Source organism: Ranitomeya imitator, chromosome 6 (assembly GCF_032444005.1).
Source record: "Ranitomeya imitator isolate aRanImi1 chromosome 6, aRanImi1.pri, whole genome shotgun sequence".
Taxonomy (NCBI): domain Eukaryota; kingdom Metazoa; phylum Chordata; class Amphibia; order Anura; family Dendrobatidae; genus Ranitomeya; species Ranitomeya imitator.
Window position 1 is genome coordinate 64,356,897 of NC_091287.1, and position 22,893 is coordinate 64,379,789.

A 22,893-nucleotide genomic window follows, 5' to 3' on the forward strand; every position below is an offset into this window, starting at 1 on the left:
CAAAAACCCAACTCAATTTATTTAAAACTTATATCTCTCCTCCTGGGAAACAGAGTTAAAGATAACACTATCCTCCCAAAAAACCCAACAGGTACTTGCCAACTCTCACGGGTTCTCCAGATGTAGCTTATTACAAGAAAATGCGTTTAAAATTCTCTCTAGGTGGTACCGGACCCCAGAAAGGTTGTTTAGTTTGGGATTAGCAGACTCCCCGCTATGTTAGAGATGTTCTCGTTCCGTGGGTTCCTTAGCACATATTTTCTGGTTTTGTCTGGAGTTAATGCAATTCTGGTCAGATATAAACAAATCTCTTCACAGTATGGACCTAATGGATAGTAGCTGTAAATCATTCAGCTGCGGCGATGAAAACTAAATCTCCGAACACTAACAAATACTCGGAGATCACCCGAGCGTGCTTGGGAAAACCCGATAAACGAGTACACTCGCTCATCACTATTGCCTACACCTATAGTCGTGAATTTGTTCCCATGTTGTTGATTTTTTCTATCAAAAACAGTCATTAAACACATTAGTAATGTTAGTCTGCTGCTATTATTTAGCTCACATCTGTAAGTGAATGCTACAATTGCCTTGTACTGCCTAGGATTGGGTTGTGTTTTTCCCCACATAGTCCAGTTGGGCAGTAGCAGTCATTTATGTCAATCCCAGCCCTTCTCTGAAAGAGAGAAGATACAGATTAGATATTAGAAAAAAAATCAGGCCGCCACGAGAGGTGGTGAGTTCTCCTTCAATGGAAGTCTTCAAACAGAGGCTGGACAGAAATGTGTCTGAGATGGTTTAGTGAATCCTGCATTGATTTGGGGGTTGGACACGATGACCTTGGAGGTCCCTTCCAACTCTGACATTCTATGATTCCACACACTCTGACACTAATTGATAATGAGCGCATCCAACTAAGAATCATATTCACAAAATAAATGGTAAATCCCAATACATTTGTCAATTTATTATTATATTTCTAGAAGGATTAATAGAAAAACAGTATAAAAAAAGTAAAAATAAAATAAGTAATGCGGCATCAGATGGAGAGTGTTAAGAGCGACTGGATCCCGCAGAGAGGATAAAATTCTCCTTTTTTTTTTTTGTTACAAGCCTCCGAGATTTTCTTTTAAGAAAATCACATTTAAATTACGACATGTAAACCGAGCCCATAACCCATCATCCGCCAAATGTTTCCTAAAAGGATTTCAGCTGTGATGTGGAATAATGAGGGCAGTATTTTCTGTCCATCCACTTCATTGTCATAACACTTGCATTGCCAAAATGTACTTAGAAAATGTTTTAGCATACATTTGCCTTGACCATTCGCACCTCCTTAATGAATAGAAGGCGTCCGAGATGTTTTATTACAGTTTACTTCTGCTCTTGGGAAAAAATGACTCCTTGATTATGACTTAAGGTGGAAACATGTTGATAAGTTATAACATTTTGTGTACAGTGCACCTCTGGAGTCTGTATATTACTCCTAGTTTTGCCTTCTCCCCGTGTTTATGACAGCGCTTAACACTTTGAACTATGGGATATTTTATCTGCAGTAATGGATGATAATGTACTTCCAACAACGCAACCATCCTCTCGGAATACATTACACTTCTTGCTTGCAATGAATTCAGATACTTTAGGTGACTGGGAAGGTTTAATGGATTTATTGTGGTATGAACTGAATTAGTAAGTGCGTGAATAGAGATGAGGGTGGGTAATTACTTGTGTAGCCTGTTGACAGAAGATGATATATAGAAATGCCGGAATCACATGACTATTCAAATGGTCATAAATAAAATACAAATATAAAACAGACAAAACTTTGGATTAAAATCTTAAAACATTTGCAGTCAAGCAATATCAAAGACCACTCATCTTGCAGGGGGTGTCCATGGCTTAGATATTGATGACCCATCCATAGTTCCAGTAGTGGGGCTCCAACATCAGATCAGGGGTCAGAAGATGTGCTATGCCTATAAAGGAATCAGCAATATGACAGAGGTAATGGTCTTTTAAAGGGGTTGTCCACTATTCGGACTACTTCCTACTCAATCCGAACGTTTCCGCCTTTTATACTCAGCCTCTGGTGTTGGCGCTGTTCCAGCGGCCGCTTTACTCTCTCCACCTTCAGACAAATAGTTTAAATCTGGAGGAAGTGAGTGGTGTGGTTTTCTTCTTCCTCCGGATGTGATATGTTCAAAGGCAGGGAGAGTGAAGTGGCCACTGATTGGCCACAGGGTTCATGTGACATCAGGCATGCGGACCTACACCACGCTAGGCAGGTTTGCGTGTTGACTCTGAATGCCCGAGGTGTAGGTCCGCAGATGCTGACATATTTCATATGATGTGGACATGTCCGAGACTGGCTGCTTTTTGGTTGGTGGTTTTGAGTCGAGTGGAAGGTGCGTACAAATGCACGGTGCCAAGAGAACCGGTAGTGTGCTTGTTGGGATGCGAGGATGAGATTGGAGTAACAATCTGAAGACAGCCATTGCCAGATTACTGTATATGGCTCGGAAGGTGAGAGCGCGAAATTGGATTAAGGATGAGCCGCCTACAAGAAGGGAATTCCTTCAGTATGTAAAACAGGGCCTGATATTAGAAAAAGGGATTTATAAGAAAAGAGGGAAAATAGAAACCTTTGATAAATTGTGGTCTTCGTGGCTCGCCATGGGATAGGTTCACTGTAAAAGAAGGGTGTATAATATGAGGCATGCAGATCTACATGAGATGATAGTAACTCCATAATCCTGATGGTTAAGTTATTAAAAGAGGTGGGCTGTCTGTTTGGGAGGGGGTGGATTAAGTTGGGAATGGGGGGGGGTCTGTTTTGGGGTGAAAAGTCTGTATTGAAATATAAGAATGTAACAAGTAAATGGTCATGTGATCCTAAATAAACATTTGAGTTAAAAAAAAAAAAATACATTTTACGTTGCACTTAATCTCTAATAAGCATGCGTTAGCTGTGACTTGTGAAAAATAATGCAATTGTGGGACTAACCCTTTCATGCCTCATCAATGCCCTATTGCTTTAGTTCTTGAAACGATCTCGGTTTGTCATTTATTGTGCCAGTGTTTTTCTTATTTATAACTTGCTTATTCCCATACGGTACATATTGTGCACAGAATCTATCCAGGATGCTTATATAAGTGTCCTTATATTTTTAAAGGGAACCAGTCATCTTCCAGGCCCGGATCCAAGATGGCCGCGGATCAGGGTCCTGCAGGGAGGGAGGTGGCTTCACAGAGCCTGCTCAGAGCAGGCACTGTGAAGGCTGCAGCGCTGCATGTCAGATCAGTGATCTGACAGAGTGCTATGCAAACTGTCAGATCACTGATCTGTGATGTCCCCCCCTGGGACAATGTAAAAAAGTAAAAAAAAAACATTTTCAAAATGTGTAAAAAAAAAAATAAAAAAAAATATTCCAAAATAATGAAAAAAAAAAAAAATATTATTCCCATAAATACATTTCTTCATCTAAATAATAAAAAACCCAATAAAAGTACACATATTTAGTATCGCCGCGTCCGTAACGACCCGACCTATAAAACTGTCCCACTAGTTAACCCCTTCAGTAAACACCGTAAGAAAAAAAAAAAAAAACGAGGCAAAAAACAACGCTTTATTATCATACCGCCGAATAAAAAGTGGAATAACACGCGATCAAAAGGACAGATATAAATAACCATGGTACCGCTGAAAGCGTCATATTGTCCCGCAAAAAACGAGCCGCCATACAGCATCATCAGCAAAAAAATAAAAAAGTTATAGTCCTGAGAATAAAGCGATGCAAAAATTATTTTTTCTGTAAAATAGTTTTTATCGTATAAAAGCGCCAAACCATAAAAAAATGATATAAATGAGGTATCGCTGTAATCGTACTGACCCGAAGAATAAAACTGCTTTATCAATTTTACCAAACGCGGAACGGTATAAACGCCTCCCCCAATAGAAATTCATGAATAGCTGGTTTTTGGTCATTCTTCCTCACAAAAATCGGAATAAAAAGCGATCAAAAAATGTCACGTGCCCGAAAAGGTTTTCAATAAAAAGTCAACTCGTCCCGCAAAAAACAAGACCTCACATGACTCTGTGGACCAAAATATGGAAAAATTATAGCTCTCAAAATGTGGTATTGCAAAAAATATTTTTTGCAATAAAAAGGGTCTTTCAGTGTGTGACGGCTGCCAATCATAAAAATCCGCTAAAAAACTCGCTATAAAAGTAAATCAAACCCCCCTTCATCACCCCCTTAGTTAGGGGAAAAATACAAAAAAATGTATTTATTTCCATTTTCCCATTAGGGCTAGGGTTAGGGCTAGGGTTAGGGCTAGGGTTAGGGTTAGGGTTGGGGCTACAGTTAGGGTTGGGGCTAAAGTTAGGGTTTAGATTACATTTACAGTTGGGAATAGGGTTGGGATTAGGGTTAGGGGTGTGTCAGGGTTAGAGGTGTGGTTAGGGTTACCGTTGGAATTAGGGTTAGGGGTGTGTTTAGATTAGGGTTTCAGTTATAATTGGGGGGTTTCCACTGTTTCGGCACATCAGGGGCTCTCCAAACACGACATGGCGTCCGATCTCAATTCCAGCCAATTCTGCGTTGAAAAAGTAAAACAGTGCTCCTTCCCTTCCGAGCTCTCCTGTGTGCCCAAACAGGGGTTTACCCTCACATATGGGGTATCAGCGTACTCAGGACAAATAGGACAACAACTTTTGTGGACCAATTTCCCCTGTTACCCTTGGGAAAATACAAAACTGGGGGCTAAAAAATAATTTTTGTGGGAAAATAATTTTGTTTTATTTTTATGGCTCTGCATTATAAACTTCTGTGAAGCCCTTGGTGGGTCAAAGTGCTCACCACACATCCAGATAAGTTCCTTAGGGGGTCTACTTTCCAAAATGGTGTCACTTGTGGGGGGTTTCTACTGTTTAGGTACATCAGTGGCTCTCCAAACGCAACATGGCGTCCCATCTCAATTCCTGTCAATTTTGCATTGAAAAGTCAAACGGCGCTCCTTCCCTTCCGAGCTCTCCCATGCGCCCAAACAGTGGTTTACTGCCACATATGGGGTATCAGCATACTCAGGACAAATTGGACAACAACTTTTGAGGTCCAATTTCTTCTCTTACCCTTGGAAAAATAAAAAATTGGGGGCAAAAATATAATTTTTGTGAAAAAATATGATTTTTTATTTTTACGGTTCTGCATTATAAACTTCTGTGAAGCACTTGGTGGGTCAAAGTGCTCACCACACATCCAGATAAGTTCCTTAGGGGGTCTACTTTCCAAAATGGTGTCACTTGTGGGGGGTTTCAATGTTTAGGCACATCAGTGGCTCTCCAAACGCAACATGGCGTCCCATCTCAATTTCTGTCAATTTTGCATTGAAAAGTCAAACGGCGCTCCTTCCCTTCCGAGCTCTCCCATGCGCCCAAACAGTGGTTTACTGCCACATATGGGGTATCAGCGTACTCAGGACAAATTGGACAACAACTTTTGGGGTCCATTTTCTCCTGTTACCCTTGGTAAAATAAAACAAATTGGAGCTGAAGTAAATTTTTTGTGTAAAAAAGTTAAATGTTCATTTTTATTTAAACATTCCAAAAATTCCTATTAAACACCTGAAGGGTTAATACACTTCTTGAATGTGGTTTTGAGCACCTTGAGGGGTGCAGTTTTTAGAATGGTGTCACACTTGGGCATTTTCTATCATATAGACCCCTCAAAATGACTTCAAATGAGATGTGGTCCCTAAAAAAAAAATGGTGTTGTAAAAATGAGAAATTGCTGGTCAACTTTTAACCCTTATAACTCCCTAACTAAAAAAAAATTTGGTTCCAAAATTATGCTGATGTAAAGGAGACATGTGGGAAATGTTACTTATTAAGTATTTTGTGTGACATATCTCTGTGATTTAATTGCATAAAAATTCAAAGTTTGAAAATTGCGAAATTTTCAAAATTTTCGCCAAATTTCCGTTTTTTTCACAAATAAACGCAGGTACTATCAAAGAAATTTTACCACTATCATGAAGTACAATATGTCACGAGAAAACAATGTCAGAATCACCAGGATCCGTTGAAGCGTTTCGGAGTTATAACCTCAAAGGGACAGTGGTCAGAATTGTAAAAATTGGCCTGGTCATTGACGTGCAAACCACCCTTGGGGGTAAAGGGGTTAATGCCTCTTTTACAGCTGTCTAGAAAGCTGTGTATAAGTTCTCAACCCACTCTGGATATTAAAAAAAACTAAAAATTTCCATACCTTTATGTACTGCTTAAACTGCTGTAATAGGGGATTTAAAGGTGGTGGCTTTAGTTTATATTGGGAAGACCTGGTGACTGGTTCCCTTTAAGGACTTTGTCCCGGTTTATGGCAATAAAATCATCTTTTAGCCTATAGAAATGAGCCTTACGGAATGAAGATCAATGTTTTTGTATTATACATCTTAAAGGAGCTCAGAATGACTGTTGAAACATGGTGCGGCCAATTCTTTATATATACACCTTCCAGCCATCTCCACCCTTCTCTGGTTCTATGAAGCTAGAGATGTCAATCAAAGTAGAAGAGGGGGTTAGAGATTGAGGGAAAACAAGAAGGTGGAAAGTGTGTTGAAATGACTGGCCGCGCCATGAAGCACCGAGTGCCGCGACTTAGTTTGAACCATCATTCTGTCCCTTTAAATGCTGCCCTGTATGACAAACAGAGGTCAATTTAGAGGGGCTTTCACCGAATATTATATTATTGAGCTACGAGTCACCAGCTCACCTGTAGGACCTGGCGCTGGCCCCTGAACATTGCGAGGATGCTGCGGTGTTCCTCGTATATTGATGGATACTACCGGAGCTGGTGACCGCTGATCAGTGTGAATCTCACATTGGTGACTTATACCAAGGATAATACCAACATAATAGTAGTGGAAGACCCCTTTGGGATTTAGGTTTGGGTTACTTGACGACTTGAGACCGTGCAAGATAAAATCACTACGTCCCTTGGCCACAATCACGAGCAATGATTCGAACCAGAGGTTGCAACACGACTGCGTGACACCGCCATCTTTCCAAATGATCGTGGAAGAGAATTCCCTCCTTTAATAGTCTAAAATTAACAAAGGCTGACAAAGCAGATTTTTGAGTCTGAAATAATATTTAATAGATGTTACCATATATTCTCCTCCATAGCCATGACAGTGGACGGTACTACATGACAAAAAAAAAAAAATCTGATAAAAAAAATCTGTACAGTAATGAGAACGAAGCAAAGAAATGTTTGTATATTCACAACTTTATCTTAGTCATCATGATGTACATTGTACAGAATCACTTAAAATCCATAGTCCACCCTCTCCATAGGGGTCTTTTTAAAAGAAAGAAAAAATACTAGAGACGACACTTGATGAATACCGACCAAAGGGGCAGGCAGTGAAGGAAACACAGTGGAGACAGTTGGTATTCTTGTCCTGATTCTGATGCCAGCAGGATTGGCTAGAACGCGCTTCTCTCCGCGGTATCCATGGCAGAGGCGTCTTTATTCTGGATGATCCGGACCCTGTTTTATGCCTTTGTGGTTCCACTCTGCTGGATGTATAGACATAGCACCAGCTTCTGGAAGTTTTTTTTTTTTTTTAATCCAAACAGCACTAAGCCAAGTGATCATCTTTGGTTCATTTTTGCCGACTGGTCACGTTATTAAATAGTGCTTTTATTTCTGGAAAACTGTTCTCAATCGAAACAGCCATTATTTTTTTATTTTCACTTAAGGAAAGTCGATGGCGAATTCCAAATCTACTACTGATGTCATAAAGCCAGGATTCCTGAAACATCTCCATTTCATGGGGAATTATTTATTTAGGCACCAGTTTTTAATCCTGCGTTGGACGTTTAGGCTCAAACTCAGCTCAGTTCAAAGCCAGCAGCACATTCGATAGCGTAAAGCAGTTTGCTCCTCATAAGGTTCTCATCATAAAACTCAGGAAGCTTGAGAAGGTTCATGCAGGTGCTTGCGGTGGGAAGTCGCTCTAGATCCAACCCTCCGTTATGGATGCAGAAGGCGGGATACAGTTCCTAGAAGAGAGGAGATTGTCAGCTCAAACACCTACAACAATTCCCATTACTTGGTAACTGGCGGATATAACTGTGTCTAGTCCCAATGGCTAGCAGTCATTGTATTTTGGCCCAATCACGGCAAGCAATGGTGCCTTCACTGTGCTGTGCCACCGTAAGCAGGTGACGAATGATCGGTATGGATGACACTATATTAGTGATGAGCGAACTCATAGTTATCTGACATGAGTGTCTTCGGCGTGATCGAAAACTAGGTTCGAGTCCCTGCATGTCGCGGCTGTCGAATAGCAGCGAGACATGCAGCCGAGGGGACTCAAACCTATTTTTCGAGCACGCCAAAGACACTATGTTAGCACATGAGCATGCTCAGATAACACCTTATCCTAGCACATTTGCTCATCACTACACTTTATCAATCACTGAAGTGGTTGGGGATCGGCATTGCTGGAACAATCCCTACGGGATTTGTGTACTAGTATGATATAAAATATGTTAACAGGGGAAGATATCATCTTTCTAACATCCCACCCCACCTTCCTGTACTCTTTCCACCTTTCCTTGTCCGCAAGCTTTGCAGTATCATTCCCATGGTTTGTGTGACAGGATTGCTGTGAGAGGGGATAAGGGGCAGCAGTGGAGAGACATCCAGTTGACTCAAAGCACACGGCAAAGCTCGGACATTACATAGGAAAAAAGAGGTCATCCACTCTAAGGCTAGGTTCACACGAGCAACTAAAAAATAGGTCTGCCTTTCATCCAGAAAACTTGGATGATTTTTTCTCTCATTGCCCATGTGCAGTCTGCTTTTTACATCTTCAGAGAGGAAGAGAACTGGCACTCTAGTGCCACCAGAGTTCTGGTTCTTTTCCTCTGTGAGGAGACAATTTGCATAACTAGCATATTTCCCAGAGGAGCATTGCGGCTTTAAATCTCGTTATGCTTAGCATGTCAATCTCTGCAAGGAGAAATGATACTTCTTGGATCCCGGTCAGACGCCACTCACCCAGCCAAACCAGATCTCCACTTTGCACTGACAAGGGGCAGTACCCCGAAACACAGTGTCTGCAAATTGAGATTCTGGTTTGGCTATTATCCTTAAGGTACCGTCACACTAAACGATAGCGATCCGTGACGTTGCAGCGTCCTGGCTAGCGATATCGTTCAGTTAGACACGCAGCAGCGATCTGGATCCTGCTGTGATGTCGTTGGTCGCTGCAGAAAGTCCAGAACTTTATTTCGTTGCTGGACTTCCTGCTGACATCGCTGAATCGGCGTGTGTGACGCCGATTCAGCGATGTCTTCGCTGGTAACCAGGGTAAACATCGGGTTACTAAGCGCAGGGCCGCGCTTAGTAACCCAATGTTTACCCTGGTTACCATCCTAAAAGTAAAAAAAACAAACGCTTCATACTTACCTTCCGCTGTCTGTCCCCGGCGCTGTGATTTCCTGCACTCACTGTGAGCACAGCGGCCGGAAAGCAGAGCGGTGACGTCACCGCTCTGCTTTCCGGCCGCTGTGCTCACAGCCAGTACAGAGAAGCACAGCGCCGGGGACAGACAGCGGTAGGTAAGTATGAAGCGTTTGTTTTTTTACTTTTAGGATGGTAACCATGGTAAACATCGGGTTACTAAGCGCGGCCCTGCGCTTAGTAACCCGATGTTTACCCTGGTTACCGGCATCGTTGGTCGCTGGAGAGCGGTCTGTGTGACAGCTCTCCAGCGACCAAACAGCGACGCTGCAGCGATCCGGATCGTTGTCTGGATCGCTGCAGCATCGTTTAGTGTGACTGTACCTTAAGTCATGTGACAAGGCTCGTTACATCACCAGCTATTAGTCATTTAGACGAACAGTTACCTAAGAGCTTGTTCACACAACCATATTTTCAGTCCAAGTGCTGTCTGCGAAAAAAACAGGCAGTACTATATGCGAAAAAAATAGCAGGGTGATCTAGTTTCTTCTGTAAATCAGATGAGACTTACCCATCCAAGTCTAAGGATGCGCAAAAAAAAAAAAAATCATATGCCATGCGGAGCCACGGTATAGGATCCATTTTTTAGTGATACATTGTAAATTATGCAAATTGTCTCTTCAGAGAGGAAGAGGAATAGAACTCTAGTGCCACCTATTGGAAGGTAGCAATCCTAGATGTCTTATTTTTTTTTCCATGAACAACAATCCACACTTATTCTTGAACAAAATTTTTTTTTTAATAATTATTCAAATATAATCATATCATCACACACTGGATCATCGGCATAACTCTCCAAACCATGAAATCCATCATCAATTTCTTGAGATCCCATTTCCTTTTCCCATAAACAACAATCAACATTAACCGGTATACATGACTAAAAATATATTTCTTGTTCCTCTGTTTACCGGTAAATACGGTATGATCATATAGCCAAACAAGAAAGAAACATGCTATGATCACAAGGATCACCAGAAATAATGTTTCTATTGATACACACAGCAAAAAGAAAAAGTTTTTAAAAACATTTAAAAAGTCAAAAATGACAAAAAAAAGTACTCACTAGCCTACAGTAAGGCTAAAAAATACCCTCAACTATCAAACAACCACATTCAATATAATCAAATCTGAAATACAATGTAAGTCGCAATATTGCACACAAAAAAAAACACAAAAGGGATATCTGCATACGCTGTCAGCACTATTCTAACAGTAAAACATTATTCATTTCTGGTGATCCCTGTGTTCATAGCATGTTTCTTTCTTGTTTGAGTATACATTATATCTTGACATGGTTGATCCCATGTATTAGGTGGTGACCTCTTTTACATTTTCTCTAAAATCCGGTATGAATATATAAATTACGTTCGCATCCCTAAGCGGAGTATTCATCATATGATAACACCTACAGTTTCCAAAAGGAATTTTACCTAATATATATGTGACAAATAGATGTGGTATCAATTCCTTTTGGAAATTGTAGGTCAGATTTGATGAATGCAGGGTTAATAATGGAATTTATATGTTCACCCCTTTCCCTATACATTTGTTGTTATGTGGTGCCATATACAGGCTAATTGATAGATTTACATTTATGTTATCTAAATGTTAATATATTTTGTGTTAATCCTATTACTGATTCAGTTGTACATTTTGTTATCTGCTATTCTCATGGTGCAGAACCATATACTCCCTACCAGTCCTATAGTGGTGGGTACACACCATATTTACTATGGCCTAAATTACCTACTTAAATGTACAATTATTATTCTCTATGTATTTGGACTGATTGCTAAAATTGGTTGATCCCCAAAAGAAAGCAGACACTTCCCCTCCCCCCCCCCCAAAAAAAAAAAAAGAATCACACTCACCAGATCCCAAACAGTGAAGAGTTGGCAAGTGAATGAGCGCTCGCACAGAAATCTGCGTCACCGTCAGGTCCCCCTGACCGTGGATAGCGCCCCCTGGTGACCGGAAGCAGCATCACTCACGCTGGGGAGCGGTGTAAAGGTACCTTCACACATAACGATATTGTTAACGATATCGTTGCTTTTTGTGACGTAGCAACGATATCGTTAATAAAATCGTTATGTGTGACAGCGACCAACGATCAGGCCCCTGCTGGGAGATCGTTGGTCGCTGAAGAAAGTCCAGAACTTTATTTCGTCGCTGGATCTCCCGTGGACATCGCTGGATCGGCGTGTGTGACACCGATCCAGCGATGTCTTCACTGGTAACCAGGGTAAACATCGGGTAACTAAGCGCAGGGCCGCGCTTAGTAACCCGATGTTTACCCTGGTTACCATCCTAAAAGTAAAAAAAACAAACAGTACATACTTACCTAACGCTGTCTGTCCTCCAGCGCTGTGCTCTGCACTCCTCCTGCACTGGCTGTGAGCGTCGGTCAGCCGAAAAGCAGAGCGGTGACGTCACCGCTCTGCTTTCCGGCCGCTGTGCTCACACAGACAGTACAGGAGGAGTGCAGAGCACAGCGCCGGAGGACAGACAGCGTTAGGTAAGTATGTACTGTTTGTTTTTTTTACTTTTAGGATGGTAACCAGGGTAAACATCGGGTTACTAAGCGCGGCCCTGCGCTTAGTTACCCGATGTTTACCCTGGTTACCGGCATCGTTGGTCGCTGGAGAGCGGTCTGTGTGACAGCTCTCCAGCGACCAAACAGCGACGCTGCTGCGATCCGGATCGTTGTCGGTATCGCTGCAGCGTCGCTTAATGTGAAGGGGCCTTAAGAGTTGCCATGCAGCTGGAACGGAGAAGGACCTGACAGCGACGCACGTCTCAGTGTGAGCGCTCATCCACCATCAGCACTTGCCAATTGTTTGGGGTCTGGTGAGTGCGATTCTTTTGGGGGTGTCTGCTTTCTTTTGAGTGCTGCTGTATTGTTTAACTTTTGGATTTGCCTGGACATTATCTTACTGAACCGCAAATAGGGCTTATTTTTGGAGTTGGGCTTATATTTTAAGCTTACTCCAAAAAGGCTGAAAAATCATGCTAGGGATTTATTTATACGATATTAAAGAGCGAGGTCATAACAAAAAGAAATCCAATAAATCCGGATTATATCTTTCTGGAAAACATCTTCTAGGTGCATATTCGTATGATATAGATATTTGTGAAGGTCATCCGGAAGACCGCTACCTTAATATTTTGGACGGCTGCCTCAATCTCTGATAAATCTTCTCCTCCTCACATTCTACATGGAAATTCACGTCCACTGATTGCAATGTATTTATTACCCATCCCTTATACAGCGCCCACGTATTCCACAGCACTAGAAAGAGGTCGTCACTGTTCACATCAGTCCCTGTCCCTAATGGTGCTGAGAATCTTATTGTTTTTAATTTTAGACCGTCACATGCAGACATACAAATGTATTCAAAAGTCAGGTTATCTCTTAGTATATTTTCAGGGTGTGGGACGAAACCAGACAACCAGAACTGTAAAGAAACTTACAGAAACGCGGAGAGAACATATAAACGCCACGTAGCTGTGGTCTTTGGTCAGATTGTGACCCAGAACCCTAGTAATGTCAATAATACAACACTGGAGTAATACTTCAGTGTGACAGATAGAAGGATTATTAAAAAAGGGTCTAAACCCTTATAATGATGGTCTGTGCCCTTACCTTGAGGGGAATCAGGCGGTAGATTGATCTGGCAGCCATGTATCACACACATGATTGCTGTGTACAGGGTCAGATCTTTCAGTCCAGGGTGACGGAGAGAAGCCGCTGCTTCTTGGACCAGTCACCTGAGATGCACGGTCCCTGGCCGGCTTTTTAACGTATGTTTTCTCTGTAGCACAGCAGCGTTTCAGCATAAAACATACGCGGTTGCAATAACGCAACCAGGGTCTGATGGGCACGGTCTGTGGTTGGGGCAGCACGAATATACTGCCAGGTTCCCTACATACTGTGGGAATGGAGGGGTGACTTTCAGGATGGGCAGTAGATGGTGGGACTATGCTTCCATATCTGCCCTTCCTAGACATCAAGTCTACAGAGCTATTTAGGAGTACCAGGTAATCTCAATACTTCACACTGATTTTCAGTTACCGGCAGTCCAATCTCCCAGTTATAAAGTGTTATTTAGTATAATATTAAACCTTTGTAACTTTCACATAAAGACAATGTTTCCATGAAGTTATTAACACAGAAGAAGGCAACCATTTTAATACATCCCACTGCCAAATTGCCGCGTTTCTGGACCATCTCTACATAGGTTATTGGCTTTTTCCACTTTCAAGGTTCAGTAATGTAGCAGGATGGAGTGCTACCGTAAAACGAGTGGCTGGCCAGAGTGAGAACTGCATAATGAAACCCATTACAAGCGGGAGACAACAGTTCACCAGTGGAGAGAAACCATTTATTATTTTGACCTGCTGGGAACGTCGCGATCTTACTCACTCGAATACAAATGTAGGTTTTTTTCTGTATCTACGGCATCCTAATTTATTAAAGTTATTAAGCTTTAATTAGTTTTAGAAAATGCTATCTTGTAACATTTAATCTGGCTCCAAATGGGCTCTTAATTTGTTAATGGTGTAACCTTGTGATATCCAGAGTCTACAAACATTAAATAATGTCGGAGATTTGTCAGGGATGCGGCTCGCGATGGCCTTAAAGTAGTGACTACTGCCAGCCGAGTAACACTTAATATTCATTTACCGAAGGGCTGAACATAAGTGCCTTACTGTAACTCTCATGATTGAGAACATTTGGTGAAAACTTAAGACGTTAGGATTTTAATATCTTTTAATGCCATTTATATGTCCGATCACATTTGCCCACCTTACACTTTGCTTTCAGATTTGTAAGGGGTCTCAGTAGCCAGACCCTCAGCAATCACACTGGTCTAATAGGTATGACATTAGGAGAGCTGTGATCATTTTCATTGCAGCTGTTATGAATTTTAACCAGGACTATTCGGCGACATGAACAACTTCTTGCTGGTGATGCTGTTTGGAATGGTACAGTGTGTGGCTGCTACGGAGCTGGTCTCTGCTGACAGATCAGGTGACCGGTAGCCGAGACCAGCTTAGTAGCAGAGGAGCAGAACACACAATGTAGCTTTGCATCGGGCATCTCCAGTGGAACCTGGAAACCCATCTCTTCAGGAAAGCCTACAGCCTGCAATAACCATTCTACCATCTCACCAACCACCCGAGCTGCCGCCTCATCAACCACCCGAGCTGCCGCCCCACCAACCACCCGAGCTGCCGCCTCACCAACCACCCGAGCTGCCGCCCCACCAACCACCCGAGCTGCCGCCTCACCAACCACCCCAGCTGCCGCCCCACCAACCATCCGAGCTGCCGCCTCACCAACCACCCGAGCTACTGCCCCACCAACCACCCTAGCGACCGCCCCACCAACCACTCGAGCTGCCGTGTCGCTACCGCCAGAGCGGCTGCCTCACCAACCACCCGAGCTGCCGCCTCACCACCACCTCCTGTCTCTTCCCCATTATCCCGAAGAATGTAAGTCCGCAAGGACAGGGTCCTCTCCCCTCTGTACCAGTCTGTCATTGTAAATTTGTTTATTTATTATTTATTTATATAGCACCATTAATTCCATGGTGCTGTACATGTAAAAAAAAGGGGGATTACATACAGGGTTATAGATATCGTTAACATTAAACAAATTTACAGTGACATATAGGTTAGTAGGTTTACTGTTAACGATATCTATAACCCTGTATGTAACCCCCCTTTTCACATGTACAGCACCATGGAATTAATGGTGCTATATAAATAAATAATAACAAAATATTGAGATGAACTTTTGTTAATGACCATATACTTATTTTACACCGTAATTTGCAAAATAAATCTTGCCAAATCAGACAAGGTAACATAGTAACATACTTATTAAGGTTGAAGGAAGACTATAAAGTCCATCTAGTTCAACCCATAGCCTAACCTAACATGCCCTAACATGTTGATCCAGAGGAAGGCAAAAAAAAACCATGTGGCAAATAGTAAGCTCCACTTTGGGGAAAAAATTCCTTCCCGACTCCACATACGGCAATTAGACTAGTTCCCTGGATCAACGCCCTATCAAGGAATCTAGTATATATACCCTGCAACATTATACAGTTAGGTCCATATATATTTGGACAGAGACAACATTTTTCAATTTTGGTTATAGACATTACCACAATGAATTTTAAACAAAACAATTCAGATGCAGTTGAAGTTCAGACTTTCAGCTTTCATTTGAGGGTATCCGCATTAAAATTGGATGAAGGGTTTAGGAGTATCAGCTCCTTAACATGTGCCACCCCTGTTTTTAAAGGGACCAAAAGTAATTGGACAATTGACTCCAAGGCTATTTCATGGACAGGTGTGGGCAATCCCTTTGTTATGTCATTCACAATTAAGCAGATAAAAGGCCTGGAGTTGATTTGAGGTGTGGTGCTTGCATTTGGAAGGTTTTGCTGTGAAGTAAACATGCGGTCAAATGAGCTCTCCATGCAGGTGAAAGTCGTAGTTACTCACCGATAACGGTGTTTCTCGGAGCCCATGACAGCACTACGGAGAGAGGGGATCCGCCCTTCAGGGACAGGAAACCTACAGATAAAAGGGCGGTACCTCTCCCTCGCATCAGTTGGTTTACAGAGCATCGGAGGACCTCCAGGTTAGTTTACAACAGAGAAAAAATCATATTACAACATTTCTTAAAAGAGGAACCCCGTGCCTATACTCATACTATATACACTATATACATTATATGTAATTAAAGGTGCTCACCGCACTCGTGATGGGAGGGAATAAGCGAGTGCTGTCATGGGCTCCGAGAAACACCGTTATCGGTGAGTAACTACGACTTTCTCGGTCTCCCATGACAGCACTACGGAGAGAATTGCAGAGACTAAGCTTAGGGAGGGACCACCGCCTCGAGAACCCTTCGTCTGAAGGTTAAGTCAGACACAGAGGCTAGATTTAATCTATAGTGTCTAAAAAAGGTCGATGGTGATGACCAGGTGGCCGCTTTACAGATTTGCTCTATTGATACCTCTGACCTCTCAGCCCATGAGGTAGCTACTGCTCTTGTGGAATGTGCTCTTATACCATCTGGGATCTCATTCCCCGAGGATGAATATGCCAAGACTATCGCCTCCTTTATCCACCTTGCCAAAGTACCCTTGGATGCCCGAAATCCTTTTCTGGGACCCTGGAAACAGACAAACAGAGAGCCTTCCTTCCTATACTCTCTGGTGGAATCTAAGTATTGGATTAGGCACCTTCTGACGTCTAGATTATGGAAGTTCTGCTCTTTCTCATTTTTTGGGTTTGGACAAAAGGATGGCAGGGAGACTTCTTGTGACCTATGGAATTTTGATGCCACTTTTGGCAAATAGGCCGGGTCAGGTCTAAGAGTGACTCTATCATCTAATATTTTAGTGAAGGGTGGATTAGAGGATAAGGCTTGAATGTCACTTATTCTGCGTGCGGATGTTAACGCTACCAAGAGAATGGTTTTAAGTGATAAAGTTTTAATGGGAATCGTTTCTATGGGTTCGAATGGAGGACCCGTTAACGCCGAGAGGACTAAATTTAAGTCCCATGAGGGCACTTTCTGATAGACTAATGGCTTTGATCTTGTCACCGCCTTAACAAATCTAATTATCCATGGGTTGGCCGCAATATTATGGTTATAGAGTGCTCCTAGAGCTGCTATTTGTACTTTAAGAGTACTAACCGACAACCCCTGTTCCAGACCTTTTTGTAGGAACTCCAGTATTTTAGGAATTGAGGGCCCATCTTGGACTTTTACTTTGGAGACGGACAGAAATTTTTTCCATGTCTTCCCATATATTCTAGTAGTGATGGGTTTTCTACTTTTTAACAACGTGGTGACTAAGTTATCTGAGAAACCCCTTTCTTTTAATAGTCCCCGTTCAAAAACCAGGCTGTCAAATGTAAGTTCGAGTCCTGTGGGTGGAAGATCGGCCCTTGATGTAGAAGGTCTGGTATATTCGGCAGGACCCATGGGTCCGAGACCGAAAGCATCCTCAGCCAGGAGAACCACGTCCTTTTTGGCCAGAACGGGGCTATGAGGATCATTTTCGCTTTGTCCTCTCTGACTTTCCGAATGACTGCCGGGATCAGAATAGTTGGAGGAAAAGCATAAGTTAATTTTTGAGTCCACGGAATCATAAAGGCATCTAGAGCCTGTGGATTCCCTACCGGGTTCAGTGAGCAGAATTTGTTCACCTTTTTGTTTTTGTAATTGGCGAATAGATCTATTGTCGGTGCTCCCCACATTTTTGTGATCTGATCATAGATGGATTGGTTTAGGGACCACTCGCCTTGTTTTAACAGTGATCGACTCAGGTAATCTGCTCTCTCGTTGTTTGAACCCTGAATGTGTAGCGCAGAGAGGGATAGTAGATTTTCTTCTGCAAGGTTGAAAATTTTGGCTGAAGAACTCATGAGTGCCTGAGACCTTGTTCCTCCCTGGTGGTTTATATACGCTACAGTCACTTTGTTGTCCGAAAAGATTCGGACATGATGTCCCTGAATATAGGTCAGAAAAGAAAGAAGAGCCTGAAGCACTGCCCAAAGTTCTTTTTGGTTTGAGGATGCTGATATTTCCTGAACTGACCAGGTTCCCTGAGCCACTCTGTCCCCCATGTGAGCCCCCCACCCTGTGGGACTCGCATCAGTTGTTATCACCCGGGATATTTGTGTCACCCAAGGAACTCCCTTTGATAAGTTTTGGCTTTCTGCCCACCAACGCAGGGAATGAATAACTGAGGAATTCAGGGTGATTCGACTTTCCAAATTGTCTTTTAGTATTGACTGCCATTCGAGTACGTGCCACTGAAGTTCTCTTGTGTGGAACTGTGCGAAGGGTATCGCTGGTAGGCATGAGGACAGAGAGCCTAGTAGTGACATTGCTCTCCTTAGAGTCATGGAAGGATGGTGAAAGGTTCGCGCTATCATGGCTAATATGTTGTCTTTTTTGGGGTTTGGAAGTCGGCATTCTTGGACTCGGGAGTCTAATGTCAGACCTAGGAACTCCTGTACTTGACAGGGTTCCAACTTTGATTTTTTTAAGTTTATGAGCCCCCCCCCCCCCCCCCCAAAGTCCGTCAAGATAATCATTACCCGGTCCCTCTGTTCTTTGCAACTTTGGGCCGAGTTGCTTACGATGAGAAAGTCGTCTAGGTAAGGGACTATTAATATATTTTGTTCCCTATGTGGGCCATCATTTCCGCTATTACCTTCGTGAATATTCGAGGAGCTATAGAGATTCCGAACGGAAGAGCTCTGTACTGAAAAAATCTTAATTGTCCTTTTAAGGGAACTGCCAATCTCAGGAATTTTTGAGACTGATTGTGGATGGGCACATGATAATATGCATCGGTTAGTTCTATCACGACCATGTAGCAATTCGGAAACAGGATTTTTATGGTGGACTTTATTGTTTCCATTTTGAATTTGTAATTTTTTACGTATTTGTTCAGGTTTTTTAGATTTATAATGGTCCGAAAGGACCCATCGGGTTTTGGTACTAAAAAAAGAGGGGAGAAAAACCCTTCTCCTACTTCCTGAGGAGGGATTTCTTGAATCACAGATTTTTGCAGTAGGGAAATAATTTCTTTCTCTAAAGCTGCTTGTTCTGCCACTGAAGATCTTATTTTCGTTTCTATGTACTTCCGGGGAGGAAAAGAAATAAAATCTATTTTTAGACCGTACTGTATGATGTTTAGAATCCAGGTGTTGTTGGATATTTTCTTCCAGGCGGGAAGGAATGATGTGAGTCTTCCCCCTACCGTAGGGCACAATGTCATTTGGAGGGTTTTTTGTCGCGAGAGGTGTTGCCAAAGAGGTAACCTCTATCCCTTCTCCTGCCTTCTTCCCATTTATTCTGCTCCCTGGGGGGTCTGCGGCGGAAAAATCTCCGATTCCGAAAGGACTGCCTGAATGGGGCTGGGCCCAAATTTGGAAACCCCTTCTTTTTGTCTCCTGCTTTTTGGAGGATGTCATCCAGGGTCTCTCCAAACAGAAAATTTCCTTCACACGGAATAGAACATAGCTTTAGCTTTGTCTGGAGATCCCCAGGCCAGCTTTTGAGCCATAAGGTTCTTCTGGCTGCGTTGGAGAGAGCAGCGGCCTTAGATGTTAACCGTACAGAGTCTGCCGAGGAGTCCGCCAGGAATGCTGCTGCTGCTCTAATTGCAGGGATAGAATCCAGTAATTTATTCCTGGGTAGCCCGTCTCTAATTTGACTCTCTAATTGATCAATCCACACCATCAGAGATCTGGAGGTGCAGGTAGCCGCAACAATAGGTCTCAAGCTACCCCCAGCCGATTCCCATGCCCCTTTAAGAAATGTGTCTGCTTTCTTATCTAAAGGGTCTCTGAGGGTACCCATGTCCTCGAACAGGAGCGCAAATTTTTTCGAGGCTTTTGCCACCGCTACATCCAACTTTGGTGCCTTATCCCAGGAAGTGGATGCGTCATCTTCAAAGGGATACTTCCTTTTAAGCGAGGGCACCGAAGAGTTTCTCCTATCTGGTTTTTCCCATTCTTTTTTAATTAGGGATTGGACATTGGGATTTAGAGGAAAGGTTTTCCGTTTTTTTTGTCCCAAGCCACCAAACATTACGTCTTGGGCTGTTTTGTCAGGTTTAGGCTCCTCCACCCCCATAGTAGCCCTAACGGCTCTCACTAAGGCATTCACTTCCTCGAGTGGAAAACAATGTCGGCCTGAATCTTCCTCGGAGGAGGATAGGGAGGAGTCAGAATCGTCCGAATCTGCGTCTTCAGATGAGGATCGGACAGAGTGGGATTGTACTGTTTCCTTTACTTTATCTTTTCCTTTTTTGGAGGAAGATACAGCATTCTGAACCTAAGATCTAATAATATTTTTTAGCTCGGATGCAAAGTCGGGAGTCTCCTCACATAGCACACGCTGGATACATGATTTACAAAGCTTTTTGTCCCAGGCTACTGGTAAAGTTTTGTCACAGATGGGGCAGGATTTGTTTTTCCTTTTCTCCAACTTCTTCTTTCCCTATTAAGGGAGAAGAGGGAGCCCTATTATAATATATACATTCACGAAGATCAACTCACCATTCGGACGTGCAGGCAGGTACCGGTTCTGGAGGGGGCCCTGGGTCTGGAATGGAAGGTTCCCGAGGAGGTGAATTAGTCTTCGCAGCAGACCTGCTGCGCTGTGTAGAACGACTGCTAGACCCATTCCTGGCGCTCTAAGGGTCTGTTTTCTTATGGTGCTGCTGCCTCGGCTGCAGCTCCTGTGGATCGCTGTCCTCCATGATTTATAGGGAGATGGTGCGACAACTATGTGTGCACCATCTCCCTATTTGTATTTGGCGCCACCTCCGGCGTTCCCCGCACTTCCGGTCCTGCGTCACGTCCTCCAGGGAGAAAGGAAGCTACCGCGCATGCGCGCGGCGATGACCCGGAAGTCCTGCCGCATTTCCGGAGCGGCGGCCATCTTAGTACACCCGGAGCGTGCGCTTGTCGGCACAGAAGCTCCGGGTGATCCAGCGCCCCTTCTTCACATCGGAATCGGCGGCGTTCTCCCTCCGCCCACCCTGAAGAACCCCTCGGTTCCAGCGGTGGCGGCTTCGGGAGCCGGACAAGCCGCGGCAGGAGCCTCCTCGCTGCCGGAACTCGACCGCCCGGTCCCGGTCCATCGGTCTTCCTAACAGGTACCACCGAAAAGAGGTTCCCTGTTCAGGGACAGGAAACCAACTGATGCGAGGGAGAGGTACCGCCCTTTTATCTGTAGGTTTCCTGTCCCTGAAGGGCGGATCCCCTCTCTTCGTAGTGCTGTCATGGGAGACCGAGAAACAAGCCATCCTTAAGCTGCGAAAACAGAAAAAACCCATCCGAGAAATTGCTACAATATTAGGAGTGGCAAAATCTACCGTTTGGTACATCCTGAGAAAGAAAGAAAGCACTGGTGAACTCATCAATGCAAAAAGATCTGGGCGCCCATGGAAGACAACAGTGGTGGATGATCGCAGAATAATCTCCATGGTGAAGAGAAACCCCTTCACAACAGCCAACCAAGTGACCAACACTCTCCAGGAGGTCGGCGTATCAATATCCAAATCTACCATAAAGAGAAGACTGCATGAAAGTAAATACAGAGGGTTCACTGCACGGTGCAAGCCACTCATAAGCATCAAGAATAATAATAATCTAAATAAGCCAGCACAGTTCTGGAAGAACATTCTTTGGACAGATGAAACCAAGATCAACCTCTACCAGAATGATGGAAAGAGAAAAGTATGGCGCAGGCGTGGTACAGGTCATGATCCAAAGCATACCACATCATCTGTAAAACACGGCGGAAGCAGTGTGATGGCTTGGGCATGCATGGCTGCCAGTGGCACTGGGTCACTAGTGTTTATTGATGATGTGACACAGGACAGAAGCAGCCGAATGAATTCTGAGGTATTCAGAGCCGCCATACTGTGTGCTCAGATCCAGCCAAATGCAGCCAAACTGATTGGTCGTCGTTTCATACTACAGATGGACAATGACCCAAAACATAAAGCCAAAGCAACCCAGAAGTTTATTAAAGCAAAGAAGTGGAATATTCTTGAATGGCCAAGTCAGTCACCTGATCTCATCCCAATTGAGCAGCATTTCACTTGTTAAAGACTAAACTTCAGACAGAAAGGCCCACAAACAAACAGCAACTGAAAACCACAGCAGTGAGGGCCTGGCAGAGCATCAAAAAGGAAGAAACACAGCGTCTGGTGATGTCCATGAGTTCAAGACTTCAGATAGTCATTCCCAACAAAGGGTTTTCAACCAAATACTAAAAATGAACATTTTATTTAAAACTATTGAATCTATCCAATTGCTTTTGGTCTCTTTAAAAACAGGATGGCACATATTAAGGAGCTGAAACTCCTAAACCCTTCATCCAATTTTAATGTGGATACCCTCAAATGAAAGCTGAAAGTCTGAACTTCAACTGCATCTGAATTGTTTTGTTTAAAATTCATTGTGGTAATGTCTATAACCAAAATTAGAAAAATGTTGTCTCTGTCCAAATATATATGGACTTAACTGTACTTTTCAAGAAAGGCATCCAGTCCCCTCTTAAATTTTAGTAATGAATCACTCATTACAACATCATACGGCAGAGAGTTCCATAGTCTCACTGCTCTTACAGTAAAGAATCCGCGTCTGTTATTATGCTTAGATAAAAAGAACCCGGCACTCAACTTAAGTCAAATTGATGGTTTTTTATTTCGTAGTACGAAAAACGTTTCGGCCTGGTCTGGCCTTCGTCAGTTACTACAATGTTGTAAAGAAAATAGATAATAAGTACATCTGTGATTAC

At 43.1% G+C, this 22,893-nt stretch overlaps 1 protein-coding gene across 3 annotated transcripts in view; it reads right to left on the bottom strand.

Moving 5' to 3' along the window:
- Positions 1–7,129: 7,129 nt before the first annotated feature.
- The window catches only part of UBE3C (ubiquitin protein ligase E3C), a 146,125-nt gene continuing 130,361 nt past the window's right edge, over positions 7,130–22,893 (bottom strand). For all 3 annotated transcript variants that reach the window (XM_069729725.1, XM_069729723.1, XM_069729724.1), the window contains exon 24: positions 7,130–8,065. In XM_069729725.1, coding sequence (XP_069585826.1) covers positions 7,895–8,065 — 171 coding nt within the window. In that variant the 3' untranslated portion in view covers positions 7,130–7,894. The remainder of the gene's footprint in view (positions 8,066–22,893) is intronic.